This window comes from Ammospiza nelsoni, chromosome 14, assembly GCF_027579445.1.
Source record: "Ammospiza nelsoni isolate bAmmNel1 chromosome 14, bAmmNel1.pri, whole genome shotgun sequence".
In the NCBI taxonomy this organism is placed as follows: domain Eukaryota; kingdom Metazoa; phylum Chordata; class Aves; order Passeriformes; family Passerellidae; genus Ammospiza; species Ammospiza nelsoni.
The window spans coordinates 10601841-10621484 of record NC_080646.1 but is presented as its reverse complement, the minus strand read 5'-3'; the positions used below and the strand labels follow the sequence as shown (position 1 = coordinate 10621484).

General features: G+C 40.7%; 1 protein-coding gene across 1 annotated transcript in view; it reads right to left on the bottom strand.

Annotated features, from left to right (window-relative positions):
• Positions 1-19644, bottom strand: part of FBN1 (fibrillin 1) — a 141765-nt gene that overhangs the window by 120009 nt on the left and 2112 nt on the right. Inside the window, exons 3-4 of the mRNA XM_059481802.1 lie at positions 7618-7700; positions 6626-6724 (exon numbers count right to left, since the gene is read on the bottom strand). Coding sequence (XP_059337785.1) covers positions 6626-6724; positions 7618-7700 — 182 coding nt within the window. The remainder of the gene's footprint in view (positions 1-6625; positions 6725-7617; positions 7701-19644) is intronic.

The following is a 19644-nucleotide window of genomic DNA, read 5'->3' as shown; positions in this document are numbered from 1 at the left end:
ATTGACTCTATGAACCAGAAAGTTTTAGAAGTCAAGAATGGACATTTTATGACAGATATGGAAAATGGCACCACAGAACACAATATAGATTCACAGTTCCTAAGGAAATAGGATATGGTGCAAGAATTTGATGAACCCTCTCATTCAAATCAAGTCAAAGGCATTTCATATGAGCATAAGTCCTCAATGTTTCTTTCCTAGCTTGCAATTATGAGAAAAAGCCTTCAATAAGGGAAAGTACTAAACTTCTGGCAGACAGCATCATTAGAAAGGGAGCCTTATCATCTGGGAAGTGGGGGAAGGAAGTATTGAAGGGAAGCATGTAAGGAAGCTCCTGCAGACAGCCCTGTTCTGCTAACACAAGCAACACCAGAAGCTGACCTGGCCAAGCGGGATTTCTGGCATAAAAAGAAGAAATAACAGAGTGATTTTTCTGTATGCCAACTGTGGGCTCACCCCACTAGTAGAGCTGCTGTGCTTGGGAGCTGCAGAGCTCACAGACTGCCCTTCCCCAGAGCCAACAGCCTTCCCCTCCCAAGGGCACAGGCAGGGGAGCAGCAGCACTCTCTCCCCAGCTGCATCCCCACCACTTATAATGGTTAACAGGCAGCTGAAGCCCCATGCCAGTAAAACATCATGTCTCTGAGTAATTTTTCTAGTAATAAGGGCAAATATATTTCTTAACTAGATGTTGGGAGACCTGCCCACTTCTCTATGCCTTATGAAGAGCCTGACATACTTTTAGTGTCTCCCAACAAAGCAAAGTCCTTACAGGTCCTGCTGTCCAGCACAGCTGGGAACTGGGGCCTGTACTCCAGTAAGCAGCTGGGAAATGGTTTTCCTTCTCACAGGAGCTGCATGAAAGGCTCCTCCCCAGAAAGGATTACAGTCTGATCAGCCTTCAGTAGATTGTGATGGAGCACTGGATACCTACACCATGCTGTCTGAAATGCTGAGGACTGAAAAATGCAAATTGCATGTCCTGTCAGAGCCTGCAGCTAACAGGTGCCATGCCAAACAGCAAAATTTTCATCTCACACAAAACTCTTAGGCATCATTTGGCTTTTAACAGAAGTATGTGAACAGAATTTTTTTTTTATTTTCAAGTAGCAATAATAATTTTAACTGTACTGCCTTCTATAACAATATGATTCCACAAAACAGAAGTAAAACATAAAACTGGAGAAAGAATTGAAAGCAATCTAGCATTTAAAACACTAGTAACCTTAATTCTTCAATTATAAAAGCAAAAACTGTGTATTACATTTCTTATGTGTCTAATAGCTATTATACGTCTTTGTTCTGCTTTGGATGTACTTCAGTACCTCAAGCAACAAAAATGTACTAACATTCCTCAATAAAAAGTAAAATTATCTGCAAATACAGAGTGAATATGTGGTGAAGATTTTTGGACAATGTCCTAAGTAGGTCAGAAAAAGGTGTACAATTACTTTAAAAGTTACTTTAAAATGTGCAGTTCAACTAGCTTTATACAATCTTAGAAAAACAGAGGGGATTACAAAAAGCATAGGAAATGATATCATCTGTCAAGCAGGGAAGGAACTTAAAAACCACAAACTGATTTCAATTAGAGCAAGCTATGCCAAGAGCTAATTTCCATTCCCACATGAAGACCAAAGCCATTTAAGTAGTTTGAACTACATTTGAGATTAAAAGGTTAACAGTAGCTGAAATTATGATTTTCATATTATCTATTCATGTATAAATAAAGTATATTTCCTCATTTTGGGGATATACACACAAAGTTTCCATTACTTGTCTTACTGCTTCTTAAAATAACTTTTTCAAGGTAAAATACTTCTTCCTCCTTTAAAAACTAAAATCATTATGGGAGACTGCTGGGACACCCAGTCATCCTTACTAAAATGAGCCATTTAAAGCAGTGAGCTTTCTTGCCTATTACCAGGCAAGAGGATCACTGACATAGTCAGTAAACTAATTACTTATTTTCTGCCCTCTTTTGTGGGAATGTTGGAAAGAGTACTTCCAAAATCATACAAACTATTCTGTAATATTATCCTTCCAAAAGTTTACAGACACATTCAAAGGCTGTCTGGAGCTCGGATGATGATTTTAAAAATGCATTTTTGAAAACTAGCATATTAATGCAGGTCCAGGTTCTCTTTTCTCAGCTATATCAACAATTCCATTAATGTCAGTGGAGATATTCCGGTAAATCAAACAACCTGTTCCAAGATACCACACTGACATAGACTCAAAGGAAAAGCACAGGAATTACCATAAGGCTGGTGAATCAGTGCATATAGCTTTGCCTTATCTAGCATGCACAGGAAATGTTAACATCAATAAACGGTTGCTTTTAATCAATTATTGTTCTTTTTCACATCCAATTTGTAAACAGTCTGCACTGGAAATGCCTGAAGTCAAAACAGGAATAACTGCAGGAACACAACTTTATAAACCTGCAAAAGAGCCAGCAAGACCATACATATCCACACAGGCTTTGCGTGTGGGCGAAATTTGTGTTTTTTATCAAAGTGCTGCCCTCTTAAGCACAACAATTCCTGACTTTTTAAATAAATACCCAGCAAAACTGAGTAAAGACTTCATCACACCCAGAGCACGGCCACAAGCACAACCGCTCATGAAGCGTGCAGGAGCTCACCAAGCAAACGAGAGGTAGCCCACAGGCTGTCCACTCTGCCCTCCCAAACTCAGCACCGCGAGGCGGGAGGCTCTGCCCTCCTCAGGGGGAAACCGGCGGCCCCTCAGGCTGAGGGCGGCAGCGCGGCCCCCGGGCACCGCGGGAGAGGAGAGGCCGGCTCTGCCTCTGTGCCACTGCCGAGGGAACGCTCCCAGCCCCGGCCGTGCATGACGCAGGGCTTTGCCTGCCAGGAACCGTAAACAAGGAATGACGGCCGCATCGCATCCCAGATGCTCAGCGTGCTTTCTCTGTCAAGTGACTGACTCAGGAGAGAGATGGCAGCTAGCGCCAAGGCGGGACACGAGCCTGCTGCTCCACGGCCCTGCACAAGGCATAGACAAAATCCGCAGTACTCTCAACAACTCTGGGAACATTCGAAATTCAAGTCCTTACCCCACATCTGACAGTAGCACAATATAAGGCTGAGCAGACCCCTCCAATAGCACCCGAGGAGTGGGATCCCAGGGCACGGAGCCAAGGCCCGGGCTCAGCCGCACACCACGGGCGGTCTCTGAGGAAGACTCCGGGCAGGAGCTCAGACCTCGGCTGTGCCTCTGATGCTGCTGGCAGGGGCACAGAGCAGGCTCTGGACACAGACACTTATCTCCACAGCCGTCACCCCGAGCAGGCACCACTGCTGCCTCTGTCATAGCTCCCTTCCTTCAGGAACAGCCCCATCAGCAAATGCCTTCCCTGTTTCAGCCAGCCAAAACCATTCTAACTACAGAAGCAAAACCAGGGGCTCAGCTCAGAGACAAATCTGACCCATAACCCTGGGGGCAGCCTGACACCCTCCTCCTCATTTGCCCCGTGCTCGCACAGGGGCAGAGCAGCAGGCTCTAACACGCGGCAGGATCACAGAGCGTGAATGGAGCACTAAGAGGGGCCGGGCTGCAGCAGCGACAGACACAGACACCGCAGCCCCAGCTGTGACAGACACGGACACAGCAGCCTCAGCTGTGACAGCACCCTGCAGCAGCGACAGACACGGACACCGCAGCCCCAGCTGTGACAGCACCCTGCAGCAGTGACAGACACGGACACGGCAGCCCCAGCTGTGACAGACACGGACACCGCAGCCCCAGCTGTGACAGCACCCTGCAGCAGCCACACACACAGACACAGCAGCCTCAGCCCGGGAGCTCTGGGGGCAGCAGTGAAGCCGCTGCCACAGCAGAGCTGGCAGAGCAGGGAGCACAGGACACCTCCCACAGCACAGAGCGCTGCACATCGCACACAGCTGCACCTGCAGCGTCAGAGCACACACACATCACAGCCAGCGGCAGGGAGGCCTCCACACTTGGCACTCTTATCTCCAAGCCTGCTGTAAGCACACCCAAAAATTCACTAATTACACAGCAATAACCACTACTCAGCCAGTAAGTTTATTGATGTCACTAAAATCCCTGCTGAGAAAACCACCGGTTGATCTTTTCAACCACAAATCAGATTCCTAAGGCTGACTCTTAACCAGAAAAGCCCCAGAAACTGACCTGCGTGAGAATCAAACTTGGAGGCTTTGTTTTACTCTCAAAGCCACATGCTTTCCAATCCACATTCAATATTTTATTTCGACAGACAACCAGAGTATGAATCACTGCCAATTCAGTTTCTATCTATGGATGTACCTGCTAGAAAATCTATGCCTACCACTGATTGTTTAAATACTAAAGACATACATATCTTAAAATATCCAAAGGACGCCTCAGACACATCTCATGTATCAGAAGCTATACACTTAATTCTGAGAAATCATGGCATTTTCACTCATATTTGCTATTTTTATATTGCATGTGACAAACACATATCATTTACATTTGATTTTTAATTATTTAATTAGATTTTTTCTTATTTTAAAAACATATAATTAAAATAAGGTTTAAAGAATGAATATTCTGACAAAATATTAACTGTAACCATTTGATGTCAAACAGTACTTTTAAACAAACTGTTTACTTTGTTTTCTAATTGCACATCGAAGTCATTGTGGTCTATTGTGTAAATACACATTCATGGGTTTTGTCTACAGTGCCAACAGCACAAATTATTTACATAAAGTATGTTCTGTAAGTACTAATGATGCGCTAAATCATAAAAATATTACACATGAGTGCACAGAAGCAGTGGAGAATCTTTTCTCCACAACTTACCAGACACTTTTGCTTTTAGAATTGGTATGTTTTAATAAATTAAAGGGATACACAAAATGTGTCTTATGTTACTGCAGAAACTGAACAACTCCAATGAAGGCTAAAACAATGGAGAACAATGGTGGAGTATTTCAGAAGAAAAGCTACAAGAAGAACCAAAAACTTTACCCTAGGTTTCTTTTGAGTCTTGACTCATAAAAGACTTCAGTGGGGCCAAAGAAAAACACAAGGTAAGGCCCACTTGTTCCTGCCAAAGGTGCCAAAACAGGTGACAGAAACAGGGATGTATCTCTCCTTCTGTGCCCAAAGGGTAAGGGGAGAAGGTCATACCTTCCTTTACTGCCTTATAGGACTAAGGCATAAGCACCTGGTAAAACAGTAGCTGCAAACCCAGGCAGGAGCACACCACCACACACATTTGTGCAGCATTTTGCACCCTTCCCTCCCTCCAGTACTCTCTGGGAACTCTATAGCTCCACATCTTCCTCATGCTGTCCTCTCCCTAACATACATCACAGGAACATGAGATGGGTTGAATTACAAAGAACAATATTTACCATTTTAGTACATGCCATTCCATTACATTCTGCAGTTGTTAATGTTTTTCCACTGTTGTTGCATAAAAAGGATGCTAAAACCACAAACTGAAATGGCCAGTTATGTGGGAAAACTCTTATCAACCAGGAAAGCAAAAAAATGGCAAAGTAAAAAATACAGAAGCAAAGCAGACCACACACTGAGTTTCAAAAGATATTCAGAACTAAAAGGATAACTACTTTGCATAATATTAGAGACCTCAGCTGAGTGCAACCCCCCCACTGACTTTTGTCAATATGTTGCTCAAATAGTTACAGGCATTTGTGGGAAAAAGTCTCCCCCAAAATTCTTTCCAGAAACTTCATATGTTGTAAAAAAAATCTCAATCTTCTACATTCTAAGAGACAAGAACCACGTTCAAATGACAATACAGAGTACTTTACAGTTGGCATCTCAGATATGAATCCTACTCAATATCAAACACTCAACTCATGTTTAGCCATTGAGTTCTCTGTTCGTTGAATGAATTTAATTTTACATTTTTTTCCCTGGCTCTGGGGGACCTTTCTTGAAAACTTTAAATACAAACATTTCTAGGAAAAGTCATCTCTCTGAAAACCTTCATTTTCAAAGAATCTTGGTTTTTCTGATGAAAAGCTGCTCCACTTAAAACCTTGGGCAACTCTGTACCTCTAGTACCTACAGAAGTGTCACCTGAAGAAAGTCAGCACTATTAGATTCAGAAGATACGTACTGAGCCTGGCAAGGAAATGCTCTAAAGCTTGTAGGCCTAGGTATTAACATACAGCACACATAGTGTCTGGTTTATAATCCTTGAAATCTGAAGGAAATTCCAAAGCATGTCAAGATCAGCCAATTGTCAAGAGCTGTCTCTCTATCAATACAACTTTTGTCGTATACATGCTCACGTCTTCCAGTGAACAGAAATAAGGTATTTTCTGGAAAACAAGGAGGACTGGAATTACTGTTAAAAAGTGGCAAATGAAAATAGCTTCCAATAAGACTGCTTTGGGTTTGATTTGGCAAAAAAAAAGAAGCATCTCCAAAAGCCCATCTCTGAGTCATTCTTCAGTTTCATCATAGAAAGCTACACTTCCCTTCCTGTGGTGAAAGTATGTCTGGTGACTCAGAGGTTATTTGTCTTAAATACTGACCACTGAACTATTTTACATACCTTAGTAGCTTCACAGACTCAAAAGAGCAATATCAGAGACACAGAAGAAATACTTACTTGATTTTGAACCACAGGAGGGGGCTATCTGACCATTTGGGCATGTGCACATGTTTGGTCTAGAGCAAAATCCATCCCCACAGGAATGTCTGCAGATTGCTATTAAGAAAACATAAATGCCTTTAAAATATGTCTCAAAAACCTCAAACACATAAAAAAACACCTGACAGAAAATTCAGTACCATAACATAAATACCCACAAACTCATTAAACCGCATATAACAGATCGCAAAACAGTTCCTCCCATTCATCTGCATCTTTATGGGGGGCAGCTAAGACCTAGACCTTCACCATCTGCTATAAAAAGGTCTGGCTACATGCCACAGACCACACTAGATATGGGGAGATTTCCCTGGAAAAGTGAAACTGTTTTCCATTTTACCAGACCTTCCTGGAGGAAGGATGGCACTGAGGCAGCAACATAATGCTTCCTTTATTTCTGCACCACACACAGACAAGAGCAGTCATTCCCATCTGACAGCATGCTGCTGCAGGATCTCTGGAGAGAGTCTTATCAACCTTGGGCAAAGTGCCTTTAGGAGTTATTTCTGGTACACTGTTCTACTACACATGAATATGCATAGAGCACTATGATGTATGCATACATTACATATTTCAGGGTTATGGTCCAAAGAAGTGGAGAAAGTTTGCTGGCCTGATGCTGTTGCCTCCTTCCATTAACCTACATAGATTAACATATTGCACTCATTCCCAGGAGTTTACACACCCCTTGGAAGCCTTTACTAGAGACTTAAACAGAACATGTGGACGAGATCAATCTTTTGTTAAATACTGGTATCACATCACTGTGCTGTAGCCCATGAAACTTTGTATATTAGCTTAATATATTTTAAATGGTAAAGCAATCATGCATAGCTGCTATTGAAAACATAGAGAAACACATTTCAGTTCTGGTGTACAATTAAAACCACCCTGAGACATAGAAGGACAAAGATAAACATCAGTCATAGCACATAACGAGATTGACTTACGGACTATGCATTGGTTTCCACCAGGTAACGTTTTCCATCCAGGGCAGCAGTAGGCATTGTAACGTGATCCACACACATTTGGTCTGGGAAAAAATAAAAAGGATAAGGATGAATTCTTATTTTTACTCAGAATTATGTTTTAGAAGTAGCGACCTAAAATGGCAAAGGTAAATCACTACAATATACATTTCAAGAATTAAATTTAGAAGTGTGGTATCTTTTTGGCCTGTAGTTTTTGGGGTTTTTAGGTAACATAAACTTCTGTAAATTAAAGATTACATTACATGCACAAAATCAAATCAGTAATATCTGAACAACAGGAATAGAATGGGGAAACTTTGTCTCACAACACTCCATATCTGAAGAAGTAACCATCCAGGTTTTTTGAGCAAAACTCACACACTTAAATAAAAAATTAGCATCCAGCATCATTAATAATCACTCTTTGAGTAGGAATTTTAAATCTTCCTGTTGCTTTCTTTTCTGTACTCTAAAGCTGTATTTATTATTACTGTTCCCTGTTTTGTCCATGAACAAAACTATGTATGTGTGAGTGAAACATGCCAACAAGAACATTAGCCAAATAAACGAGTCAAAATATGTTAATTCTTCATTCGTAAAAATTACTACCAAAAACAATCAAGGATGTCAGTGTATTTAGTGATAGAGTGCTATGAAATTAGTATGAGGGGCCTACTTCGCTCCTTAAATGAGAAGGAATCTACAGGAATTTTCCTTTCCAACCCATTCCTCTCATCCACATTTACCCTGTCAAATAACTTTATTACTAGAGTTTATGACAGCTGAAAGCTGACAGGACATGACACTATTCCTATCATGATTTTATTGATAAAAATAGAAAAGTTGAAATTATTCTATATCTCTGATACACAGGAGGACAGTCGATTCCTTTAATCTATCTTGTCCCATTTATTTGACATATCTGTTAATGCAAATAAAGCTAGTAAGAATACTTTAAAAAATGGGAACATGTGCCTTCTTTTGTTTTACACTTAATAATCTTAGCACAGGAAAATTTTACAAACTCTGCTAATATTGTGAGCAATTACTCAATAGCTTAATGCAGCTAGAAACTTCCTAGGAACTGCTATATTAAAATATTGTATACAGTTAGAGAAATGTTTACTGTTTTAAGAAGAGTTCTCTATTATTATTTTGTCCTTGGTCTTTCAGAAAGTTCTTCATTGCTAGTACAGCAATGTTTAAGTAAACAATAGTTACTTCATATGGTGAGGCCACTTAAGACAAACAATCTCAATATATACAAACATTTCTTTATGCACATTTTCCAACTAACAAAAGTTATATACTCTGTTTATTTAGGGATATGCAGTACTAATGCAATTTCAAGTATTCTGACTACACCAATTTCAGTGACACCTACTCTTTCCAACCATGGCCAGAATCTGCTTAAGTCAAAGTAAGTACTACCATTACCTTCCACTGGTTCTGGATAATTACAAAGTAGTAACAGAGGTGAATGTGAGCAACACAATTGGACCTGTTGCAGGCTCCTTCCTGCAACTGCTGTTACAGACTCAAAGTCTTATTCATTTAATTCCAATGTATTCAGTTTTAGTAATGTCAGCCACTTCCCTGCAGGGCTATAACCATGTAACTTTCCTGGAGTTCCCTGTTCATCAATGCCAAATGTTGCTCCACAATCATCTGCCAAGTAAGACTGGCAAGCAGACAAGTGAGATTGCTTTTCACCTTCTCCAGTCAGAAGAAATAATGGAACTTATCCAGACAGAATGGGTTTGTTGCTACCTGTTACAACCAATGGCATAAACCACCCATTTCCTCTTCCAGCTGGTGAGGATCTATAGAAGGCTGACCATAAAGTGATGTTTATGTACTCTGCCAAATTTCAGTCTCAGCAAGTATGTGGCTTTGGGGACCATCTGGTCCACGTTAAGAGTCAAAAGCAGATTTCTGTGTCACAGAGAAACCTGTTTTTTTCCAAATGGGACTCTGGAAAACCTAGATGTGCCAGCAACTATGAAGTCAGAGACCCTGAGAGCCTTGAAGCTGTCCACAGGGTAGACTAAGCCATACAACCAGGAGCCTCCAACTCCAGTGCAGTGAGCTTAGCTTTGAAAGAAAAAAAAAGAAAAGTCATCAAACTGTACTTCCATGGAACAGTTTGAGCCTGACAAGTGCATTTTCCAGTGGAACAATTTTTCGTCAGAAAGCTGCTGTCTAGCTTATAAAAGAAACCTATATTAAAGTCTGAATGTTGCTTCTTTGAGACTAAGAACACTCTAAGGGAGTGTTCTTACATCGTGCATATTTGTAAAATGACTTTGAAAATAATTAATTTTGAAGGTTAAATTAATTGATATTTATGAGGTGATCAGACACTATAGCAATAAATCCCCATAAATAAAGTATTCAAGGCAATAATAAATCATTTACCTCATGTAAAATCATGGAATCCATCAATCAAATTGTAAAGGCTCTATCATGGCACTTGCTTTGAACAGTTACCCACTGTGTGTTGAATAGAGCATATTTTCCTGCTGATATTATAAGCTATGAATACTAAAAAAGTGCTTTATATTCTTATAAAACTGTTTTCCTGAACAGCACTTGAAACAGAATGCAGTTATAAAATCTGATTTGTAATGATAAAATAAGCAAAAACATATCTGTATACCCTGAAACTACCTACAGCACCTTCCTTTCACTCCAAAGCCAAGATAAGGAACAGAGAATCTCAGAACAAAGCTATTACCATTGAAATTTTAAAAGTCTTACATTTTATTTTAGAGACACTTAATGAACTTGTAAAGTACAAAAGGATTTCTGTAATGGTATGGTGCTGAGAGACAGGATGGCTGATGCATAGACTTTCATCAAAGATGTCTAAATTAAACAAGATATTGTGTCTTTGATTAATGATACACAAGCAGAAATTCAGTAGCAAAGTGAGTTGAATTATCAAAAGACATTAGACATGAGTCATCAGCTAGAAAAATCTTGGAACAGCAGAGAGAAAAAGGTTCATCTGGAAATTCTGATAACTAACACCTGAGAGTGATAGGTTTGCACAGATATCGACAGCACCTGCATGCACCAAACTAGAATATATTCTTTGCAGAAGCAGCCACAGGGCCCTACATCCATTTCCAAGGAAAGCCGTGTGGGTCCCTCCCCAGCGTGTGCAGAATGAGCCGGGCAGAGCTGCAGCATCAGCTCCTGGAGATGCACCACTGCCTCTGGCTGGCACAGCCTCTCAAATAAAAGGTCTCCTCTCTCCACAGGGCAACACTGATGTCACCCACAGAAAGGACAGACTGGGGCTGTCCCTCCCATGCTTCCAGAGCTCTGGCTCAGCAGGGATGTGAAGCTGCCCGGCTCCCCCAGCCTGCAGCCACTACCAAGGCACTGTGCATGGATTGGCAGAGTGGGCACATAGAGGTAAAATAATGAGAAACGAACCATGCTAAGCTTGGCAGAGTCTTCTCATCAGCTATAACCAGGCAGCGAGGGTACATGACAGCGAGAGAAGTGAGGGAGACTCTCAATACCCTGTGTGAAGCCAGCAGCAGTGAACACCCAGCCCGGGAATGGCAGGGACACCTCTGGCATTGGGACTGTCCTCATGAGAGCCCCGTGCTGCAGCCTGCCAGGGGGGAGGGCTAATTCTCTACATCCCCACTCTGCCCTGCCTGTGACCCCTCGAGGAAATTACAGCCCTCTCCGGAAGAAAGCATTGCCCACCTGCAACTCCCATGGGAGGAAGAGTTCCTGGCACTGCTGTGAGCGAGGCTTCAGGCAGAAATTGTGTCAGCAGCACTGCCGTGCACCGGCCAATGCTGGCGTAATCCACGCTGAATCAAACCCAAAGCACAGGTCTCAAATAAATTACACTGAGACCAGACAGAGTGGGCAGAGGGCAGCTTAGAGAGCAAGAGAAACAGCTGACCACCAGGAGAGCTGGGATGCAGGGATACCAGGAAGGGTTTCCCATAGCTCCCTCAACTCGTTTTTTCTCTCCCTAGGAAAACACCTGGGGACTTTCCCTTGCAAATGAACAACTTCTATTAACTATTTGGCTGCAGTGGTTAGCATATGACCCAGTTTTCTGGCAGAAAAATACCATTTAAAGCAATATCATCAGCCAGGGGTTGTTTTTAGAGAAAGCTTTGCCTATTTTCCTTCTTATGTGGGTAACTGCTAGCTGCTAAAACTGTACCCAGAACTATTTGCTGATCATGTCCACATAAAATTGGAGTGATGTTTCCATGCTTGCACTGGGCAGTTAAAAAGAATGACAAACTGCACCTGAAAAAATGGGAGGCTGGTCTTAAAAATGTGCTTTTTAAGGCTCCAGAATGTGATGATGAATTGCTTTTGCTAGTAGGTTTCAAGAGACACAAAATCAGATTTATACTTTTTGCTGTAAACCAGCTTTATGTACCTACCTAAATTTCTCAGTGTCTCAGAATTAATACTAAATGCACAGACTGGAGCAGCTCTGCTGACTCCACTGGAGTTTTACTCAGCTTTCCTACAGAATCAAGAACTTCCATCAGCAGATACAGTCCAAACTTTAGTGGACACAGCAATGAGCAACCTGATTTAAGTTCACCCTGCTCTGAGTGGGGGTTGGACCACATGGCCTTCCAAGATCCCTCCTCACCTAGATGACACAAGCCAAGCATGCATAAATTAGAGGTCAGTATCTAAAGCACCTCCTTTTGCTGGGCTTGCACCTACCCCCTCCTCCAAGGAGCAGTGAGCAAAGCAGAACTGGGAAGGGAAGATCTGATTCTTGAAGCTATTTATTTCAATCATATAAAAGGAAACCCTACGAAACTATGCTATACTCTGGAACAAACACAAAATGTAGCTTCTATTATACTATAAAGAATAAGCATGCACTTTTAAGCAAAATATGTATTTTTACATAGAAAGGATTGCATGTGATGTACTCATTTTTACACTGCAACAAGCAAGGCTGTGCCATGCAGAGAGCCTAATATGATAACTATTTCTCACTCTGACAGTGAGGATACTGCTGTCCCAGAATCCTGGCTCAGTTCGACTAAAAAAATAACACGCTGAGCAGCTCTACGGGTATCTTTGGCTCTGGCCTAAAGTTCAAAATGACATACAAGTTTCCTGCAGCAAACCTGAACACTTTTCTAACCCTAACCTCCATCACACTGTGACAGCTAAATACAGCAATCCAACAACAGCATTGACATTAAGAGAATTCTTCCACAATTGCTCTGAAAATCCAACCCTGTCTTTTGCAGGGACACGTTCATCTAACCTGACAGCCAGGCATTGTTCTCATTCATAGCCAGGGACAGACGCGTTTCTGGCATGTATTCCTTCATTGTTCCACTTGAGAATGTCAACGGGTCCAGTTCAAAACCCATCTACATGGCTGTGTAAGACACATAAAGTACAAGGACATCACCAAAAGAAACCATCTGCCAGTGGACAAGTGAGGGGATAAACAGGAAGGATCCCTCAGGTACTTTCTTAAAACACTCCAAAAAAAAAAACAAACTAAAAAGATATATTCAGAGGACAAGAAGTCTTTTCTATCTGGTAGCACTAAAAACATCCCATGGGAAATGGATCTAACTGTGGGCTAAGGCAATGCTTAGCTGTCACTTCCAAGAGGGGAACAGGGAGAGAGAATTTCACATCTCCAGGTCTACTCGCCACACTCACCATGTACCCACTAATGGCTCCTGAGGGGACAAACCTCTAACAGTTTTCCAAGGGAAAGCACCCAGGGAGCTGAGGATTTCCACCACCCATGCCCAAGTTGAGCAGCAGCACAAGGGCTGGTGTGGGGCACACTGGCCAGCCAAACCCAAGTCCAGCCAGGCCCTCGTTGAGGCTTCCCTGGAGGCTGAAAGTTGTGCTGGTACCACCCACCATCCCCCTCATGGAGGGCATCAATCCTTTAGGGAGTCTCCTATACCTGACACTTGCATCAATACTGGCAGAGAATGCACTTAGGTGTTAAGTAATACCATTAATTTGTGTATTAAGTGCTCTCCCTTAGGCTACTGAAGATTTATTTTAAGTAAGTTATCAGTATTTCTCCTCCCTTCACTACACAATATTCTACCTTTTGTCTCTCTCCTTGCTGGGACAGTGACTCCACATTGTCAAAAGGTTAATTACCTGCACATCTGCCATAAGGAAATAGGAAAACCTTGCTTTAGCTCAACTTGTCCCTAGCAGACACTGGTAATTTACTCTGTACACAGGGAAGAGAAAAAGATGGAATATTAAAGGGAAAAACAAAGAAGAAAATAAACAGGAAAATAACGTTCCTGAAAGGAAACAAATTTTAGTCTGAAACCTCAGCTGAACATCACTGGATATTCTGATGTCCTCCAGCAAAATATGAGAGAGAGGGAAGCTTGAAAAAGAGGATGAAAATGATTAAGCCTGTAGACAAAAGAACTGTGGCTTTCATTTGGTATTTCTGAGGCTATAATGGTCATGAATCATTTCATAAAATGAGAAGTAGAAAGGAAAACAACAGATTCTCCAGCAAGTCAACATTGAAAATATTTTTCCAGATAAAAGCTAGACCTCCTTCATACTTCAGTCAAGATCTATAAGCAAAACCAGAAGGCAGAGGTTTTAATTTAACAGGCTATATTTTATATCCCAATGTACCTTCCAAAGAAGAGCCTGACTTTACTGAACTGTCACAAAAACCAAATTATCGTCCTCATGCCTCTATCTGCACACCAGCCTTAGCATGAATGAGGTTGTCCAGTAGGTCTGAAATCCTTTCAAAAGATTAAACAAATAAAACTAGGTGGGAAGGTCAGAATGGATGAGTAAACAACCAAAGGAGAAATATAAGATTGAAAAGCTACAAATATATTTCCCAGCACAGTGCAATGGTTAATCAGAAACACTCCAGGCCACAATTGCTCCATTCTTCAAAAATATTTACTGAGTCTGGGGAGAAAGACCAAAGTGACAGACATGCTTCTATATCCTCTTCATCTTCAGGGTTCAGCAGGGAGATGAAGAAGAAGAATGAGATGGGATTCATTCTCATTGCAAAACAAAAAAGTTAATGATTAATTTCTTACTATTTTCATACATGCACATTCAAAGATCTCGAGGTCCTAATGTCTTATTTAAGTAGAGATGGTCTCCTATTACCCAGTGTCTATCACATTTCTACCAAGAGGAAATTTTCCTAGTGATCCATACAGCTAAATATTTGGGGTCCTTCTTTTGGGTAATACTAACAATTCTAACAATCACAGGTTGCTCAGTCCATGAACATATTTAAAGTGACCCTTGTCAAAAACTGTATTGAAGTTCATACACTAAACATTTTCAAGCTTGCAGGATGGAAGAGGAATGACAAAGACTGTCCTAAGTGAGCAGCAATGCTGAGCAACACACCACAGGAAAGGAAAATAAACATACAGGGAAACAGAAGCTGTAATCTGATTTGATAAGGACGACTGTCAGTGAAGCTGACAGATGGACTGTTCCTGCCAAGCTCTGACCCAAAGATCCTCCCTTTGCTCCCATATCAACGGAGAGCAGCCCTACACTTACTTCAAGTCTGCATCCTCGAGCCCAGCACAGCCCCAAAGGTTCTGACACTGGTGTGAAGGTGTACATGGAGCAGAACTTATCCAGTGACCAAGGGCAACTGACCCAGGAGATACAGAATCTGATAAACAACCTGTGGAACCACCACTGAATACAAAATGTATCCTGCTGGCTCACAACAGAGGAGAAGTCTACTTTCATAATACTTAAGTAGGCTCTTGAGCAGCTACGCCAAGCCAGAGTTTCTTCTGTCTCCTCGGAGCAATTCTCTCAGGAAATCTGCACTGCAAACTGCAAATTACTGCACTCTGCTCCAACAAGACACACTTCCTGCAGGTGCTGTTCTCCCCCCAACTCTTTATGCCTCCAGTTTCTAAACACAGTACACCCCGTCAGTAAAAGTTCAATTAAACACTAACAAACTGAGATGAGAAAGTCTCCAGAAAGTCACCACGACACATAAGATGAGATAACCGCACACCAAATCCACAGAAGAAAATTATTATCTGGAACACAAAGAAAGAAAGAAAGTACTATCCATGACATGTCTTGTGTCTGAGTAAGGGCTATGGGATTAATCTGTTTCTAACCTGCCAAGCAATTATGTCATAGCAACAATCACCCTTAAAGGACCCCTCAGGATGCACCTTCCTGCAATGGGACACAAAGTGACAACCCTGATGTGAAATACACAAATCCCACCACAGGCCAGCTGTGACTGGTCCTGCAGCATCAGGGGCAGCCAGCCTGATCAAGCCAACAGCTAAGCAGACAAAAATGAACAAATAGATAAATGAGGGGAAGAAAGGAAAAGAATTACATCCAGTCTTGCCTTCTGATGTTCAACATGTCAACTTGCCACAGTGGTGCTGGGTCATAGGAAACCTGCTTCATCTTAGTCTCCCAGGCTGATTTTACATTTCCGAAACAATCTTGTTTCAGACAGTCCATCAAGAATACTGCTACACTGTTGATTGTAGCCTTTTTCCTCTGCTTCTCTGTTTATGACCTACTACAATCAAATGGCAAAAAAGTAATTATCTAATGTATTTTAGGAGAGGCATATGGCTCTTCAAAACCATTTGTGTCCTGCTAGAATATAATATGAGAAAGATCACAAAGAGGAAGACTGACTAGGCTGTCAGAAACAGAATCATGTGCCTCAGAGCCTCCCACTGAAAGGGAGACCACAATGGTATTCACCAAGAGTTTTAAGCACAGGTTGCACTGGCATACCCAAAATGAATAAAGTCCTAATTCTGCCCTACAAACTACACAGGCCAAGAAGCCTCCCCCCAAAACTGATAAACCAGAATTTGGATTAAGGCTGTGCCTTCCGAAGAGATGGTGTCCGAACAACACAATTCGGACTACAAGGACCACAAAGCCCTGAAGATGATTTCCTTTTTATTGTTTTTCTCCTGCTCCACAATTCACACCTACACCAAATCACATCATACCAAAAGAGAGGAAACACATATATGAGGAATAGTGCCAATGTCTGTGAACTCATTTCAGTCCAGAACTAGATTTCAAAGGATCATGTAATAACAAAAGAACAGTACTATAATAATTGGCAAATATATTCAGAGAGGTGCAGAATGTTAACACTATGCGTAATTGCCAAAGACTTCGGTTTCCACACTAGGATATGCTGGAATAAAAGTTCCTCATCCTCCATGTAAGCTTTACCCCACAGGCACAGAGGACTGGAAGGAGGCCAGCCAGGCCACCTGGAAGCCAGGTGAGTGCTCCAGCACATGAGGTATTACAGCAACCTGCATGTATTTTTAATTAAGTTTTTTATTTCCAAGTATTCAGGCTGCCCCCACTTGCAGAGTGGCACTGACAAGGTGTGGCACCAGCAGCTGCACAGAGGTGTGCATGCCACAAGTGGTAAGAAAAATCTTTGAGGTTTTTCAGTATAAACAAATATTTACCAGTAAAGAAAGTCTGCTTTTCTTCAGCAGGCTTTTAGTGGTAAAGATTGGTTTAAAACTAAAACCAGAAGCCCTAATTATATAGCTGAACACTAGAATTAAGTTATAGATTAATAAGATTATTCTATTTCAGGGAGCACTGATGAATAAAAAGGGTCAAATCCAACCAAGTTTACTCAGGAAAGTGTATCAGTGGTCTTCATTTGAGATGCCCGAAAGAAATTGGTCCAAAAAGCCAATCTCCTGTTGAATACCTTTAATGCAAGACTTTCGTGAATCCTTTTGGAGCCAACTATTCTGTTCTTCAATATTCACTATCATTTCGACTTAATAAAAATTAAGAAGCTAAATAATTCTTGCACAAGTACATTTAATTAGTCTCCTAATTAGAAACATGTCAGAATTCAGCTATCTTGAAGAAATTTCAGTTCTTTCAAAATTTCTGCTATTTGTTAAGCAAATCATTGCTTTCTTTGGTCATTCTACTGAGAAGAGACTGGTAAACAAGACAAACATTGCTTAAAATGTTATTAAGAACTGACTGATACTCATTAGTGTTTGAAGTCTTCTAGCATCATCAGAAAATGAGAAATCCTAATTAATTCTAAGACTTTGGGTACAATACTTCTTGTATTCAGACAAATACAAATCAAATCACCAGTAAATTTTTTTTTGCTTTATATTCAAATGAGTGAAACACATAGGAATGGTTGTGTTCAAGTATATATTGTTTAAAAAGAACTTCCTGTTCATGGCCAGTTTTGTAGAGTTTAATTCTTACAGAATTTGACACTGCATTCTTGGGTGCTTAGGGGTAGCAGGATAATGGCTTGATGCCTTACAGCTCAATACAGTAAGTATAAGTCACAATAACTGTGATGAGTTCTGGGGCTCTGGAGAAATGTCTCACTAGCAGCTTATTATTTTAACTTGCTGATTTGTAATGGATTACAGTACCATTTCCATGACCAGAGAGTCTAGTTATATTTTTTAATAATCACTGCCTTTATTCTGCTTGCTTTCTGATCACTTAGAGGCATCAGGCACCAGCACATAAAAATCCATTGAGTTAGGCCAAACACAGATGGCATTAAAAGGACTTCACCTTTAATGCCTCCAAAGCAGGATTGATTCAAACTTTGAATACACTACATGAGCAGCAAGTGTAACATCTTAAAATGAGAACCTAAGAGGCACTTCCAAGTAATTTATAATTATTAAAATATGCTTCTAAAATCACATTATACATTTGGACAGCTCATTGCCATAAACAATGAGGCAAAGGTCACACAGATGAAAGCAAACATCTCCTGCAGTCAACAGCTTGCAGTAAAAAATGTTTAGTAGGAAAAATCATGAGAACTGAAACAGATCTTCAGCCTCTTCATTTTAACATACAAGACCGGTATTCACACACAGAATAACCTCAATACTTTCAAATGCTTTAAGACTTCCACTAGTCATTATAATCAAACACACAAAATGACTGAAGTGTAAAAGGGTTTTCTTTAAAAATGTATCCCCCATGTGCCTTACAATCAGAGCAGGAGTTCACTTCAAAATGAAAAGAAAGTCTTAGTCAACTGTAATAACATGGAAATAAAGTTTCCCAGCATCTGTTATGACTTGTATTACAATTAACAGATTCCCAAATGTATTTGTACTGATGAACAAGTTAAAAAAATACTATGTCTTCTTGTAAAATCAAAATATATACATTCAAAATATATTTTCCATCTGTCCTTCCAAATTTGTTCCAACCTTGTCTGTTAGAATGACAATTCTTTTTATTCACATTGTACAGTACAGTACCTCACCTAAGAAAGTGCTCACAACTTCTAAACTGGAAATATCCAGCAGCATTCACCCAACAATGATCAAAATTACTGTTCTCCAAGCAATTAGGGAACTCTATATACAGCCTCAAATCAGGGTTACAAAAGAAGGTCAAACAAGAAACCAAACTAATAATTTGTTTTGTCTTTTTCTCAGTTCATCTGGCAAATTATTACATCCTTGTTCAGAATCTGCTTCCCAGGGGCACTCATTCATGTTGGCAATATTCCAAAAAACTGACCAAGATACAGAAAAACTAAAATTTATGTTGACATTATCTCCAGATTTGCAGATTACTAAGCAGATATATAACTCACAGATAACATATGATAAAAGGAAGAATTATTGCAAAGGACATAAAAGATGTCAGGCTTCTGTTAAGTATAAGAATCAACTCATAAAATTAAATACTTACCCTAACCCATTTTAGATTCCAAAAATAATTAACACATTAAATATCATTCCTGGATGCATTATGTCTAAGCAGCACAGTTCAGAGTGACAGTTACACACACCAAAGAAATTCTGTCCTCAGCCAACATGCCTCTAGCACAAGTCAGCACAGTGTGCTAGATGGCATATTCTGTGTCACTGAGCAAAAAATTCTGTTTATCAGTTTGATATTATCTCAGAATCCTATTACAACAAAGGTTATTAAAACACT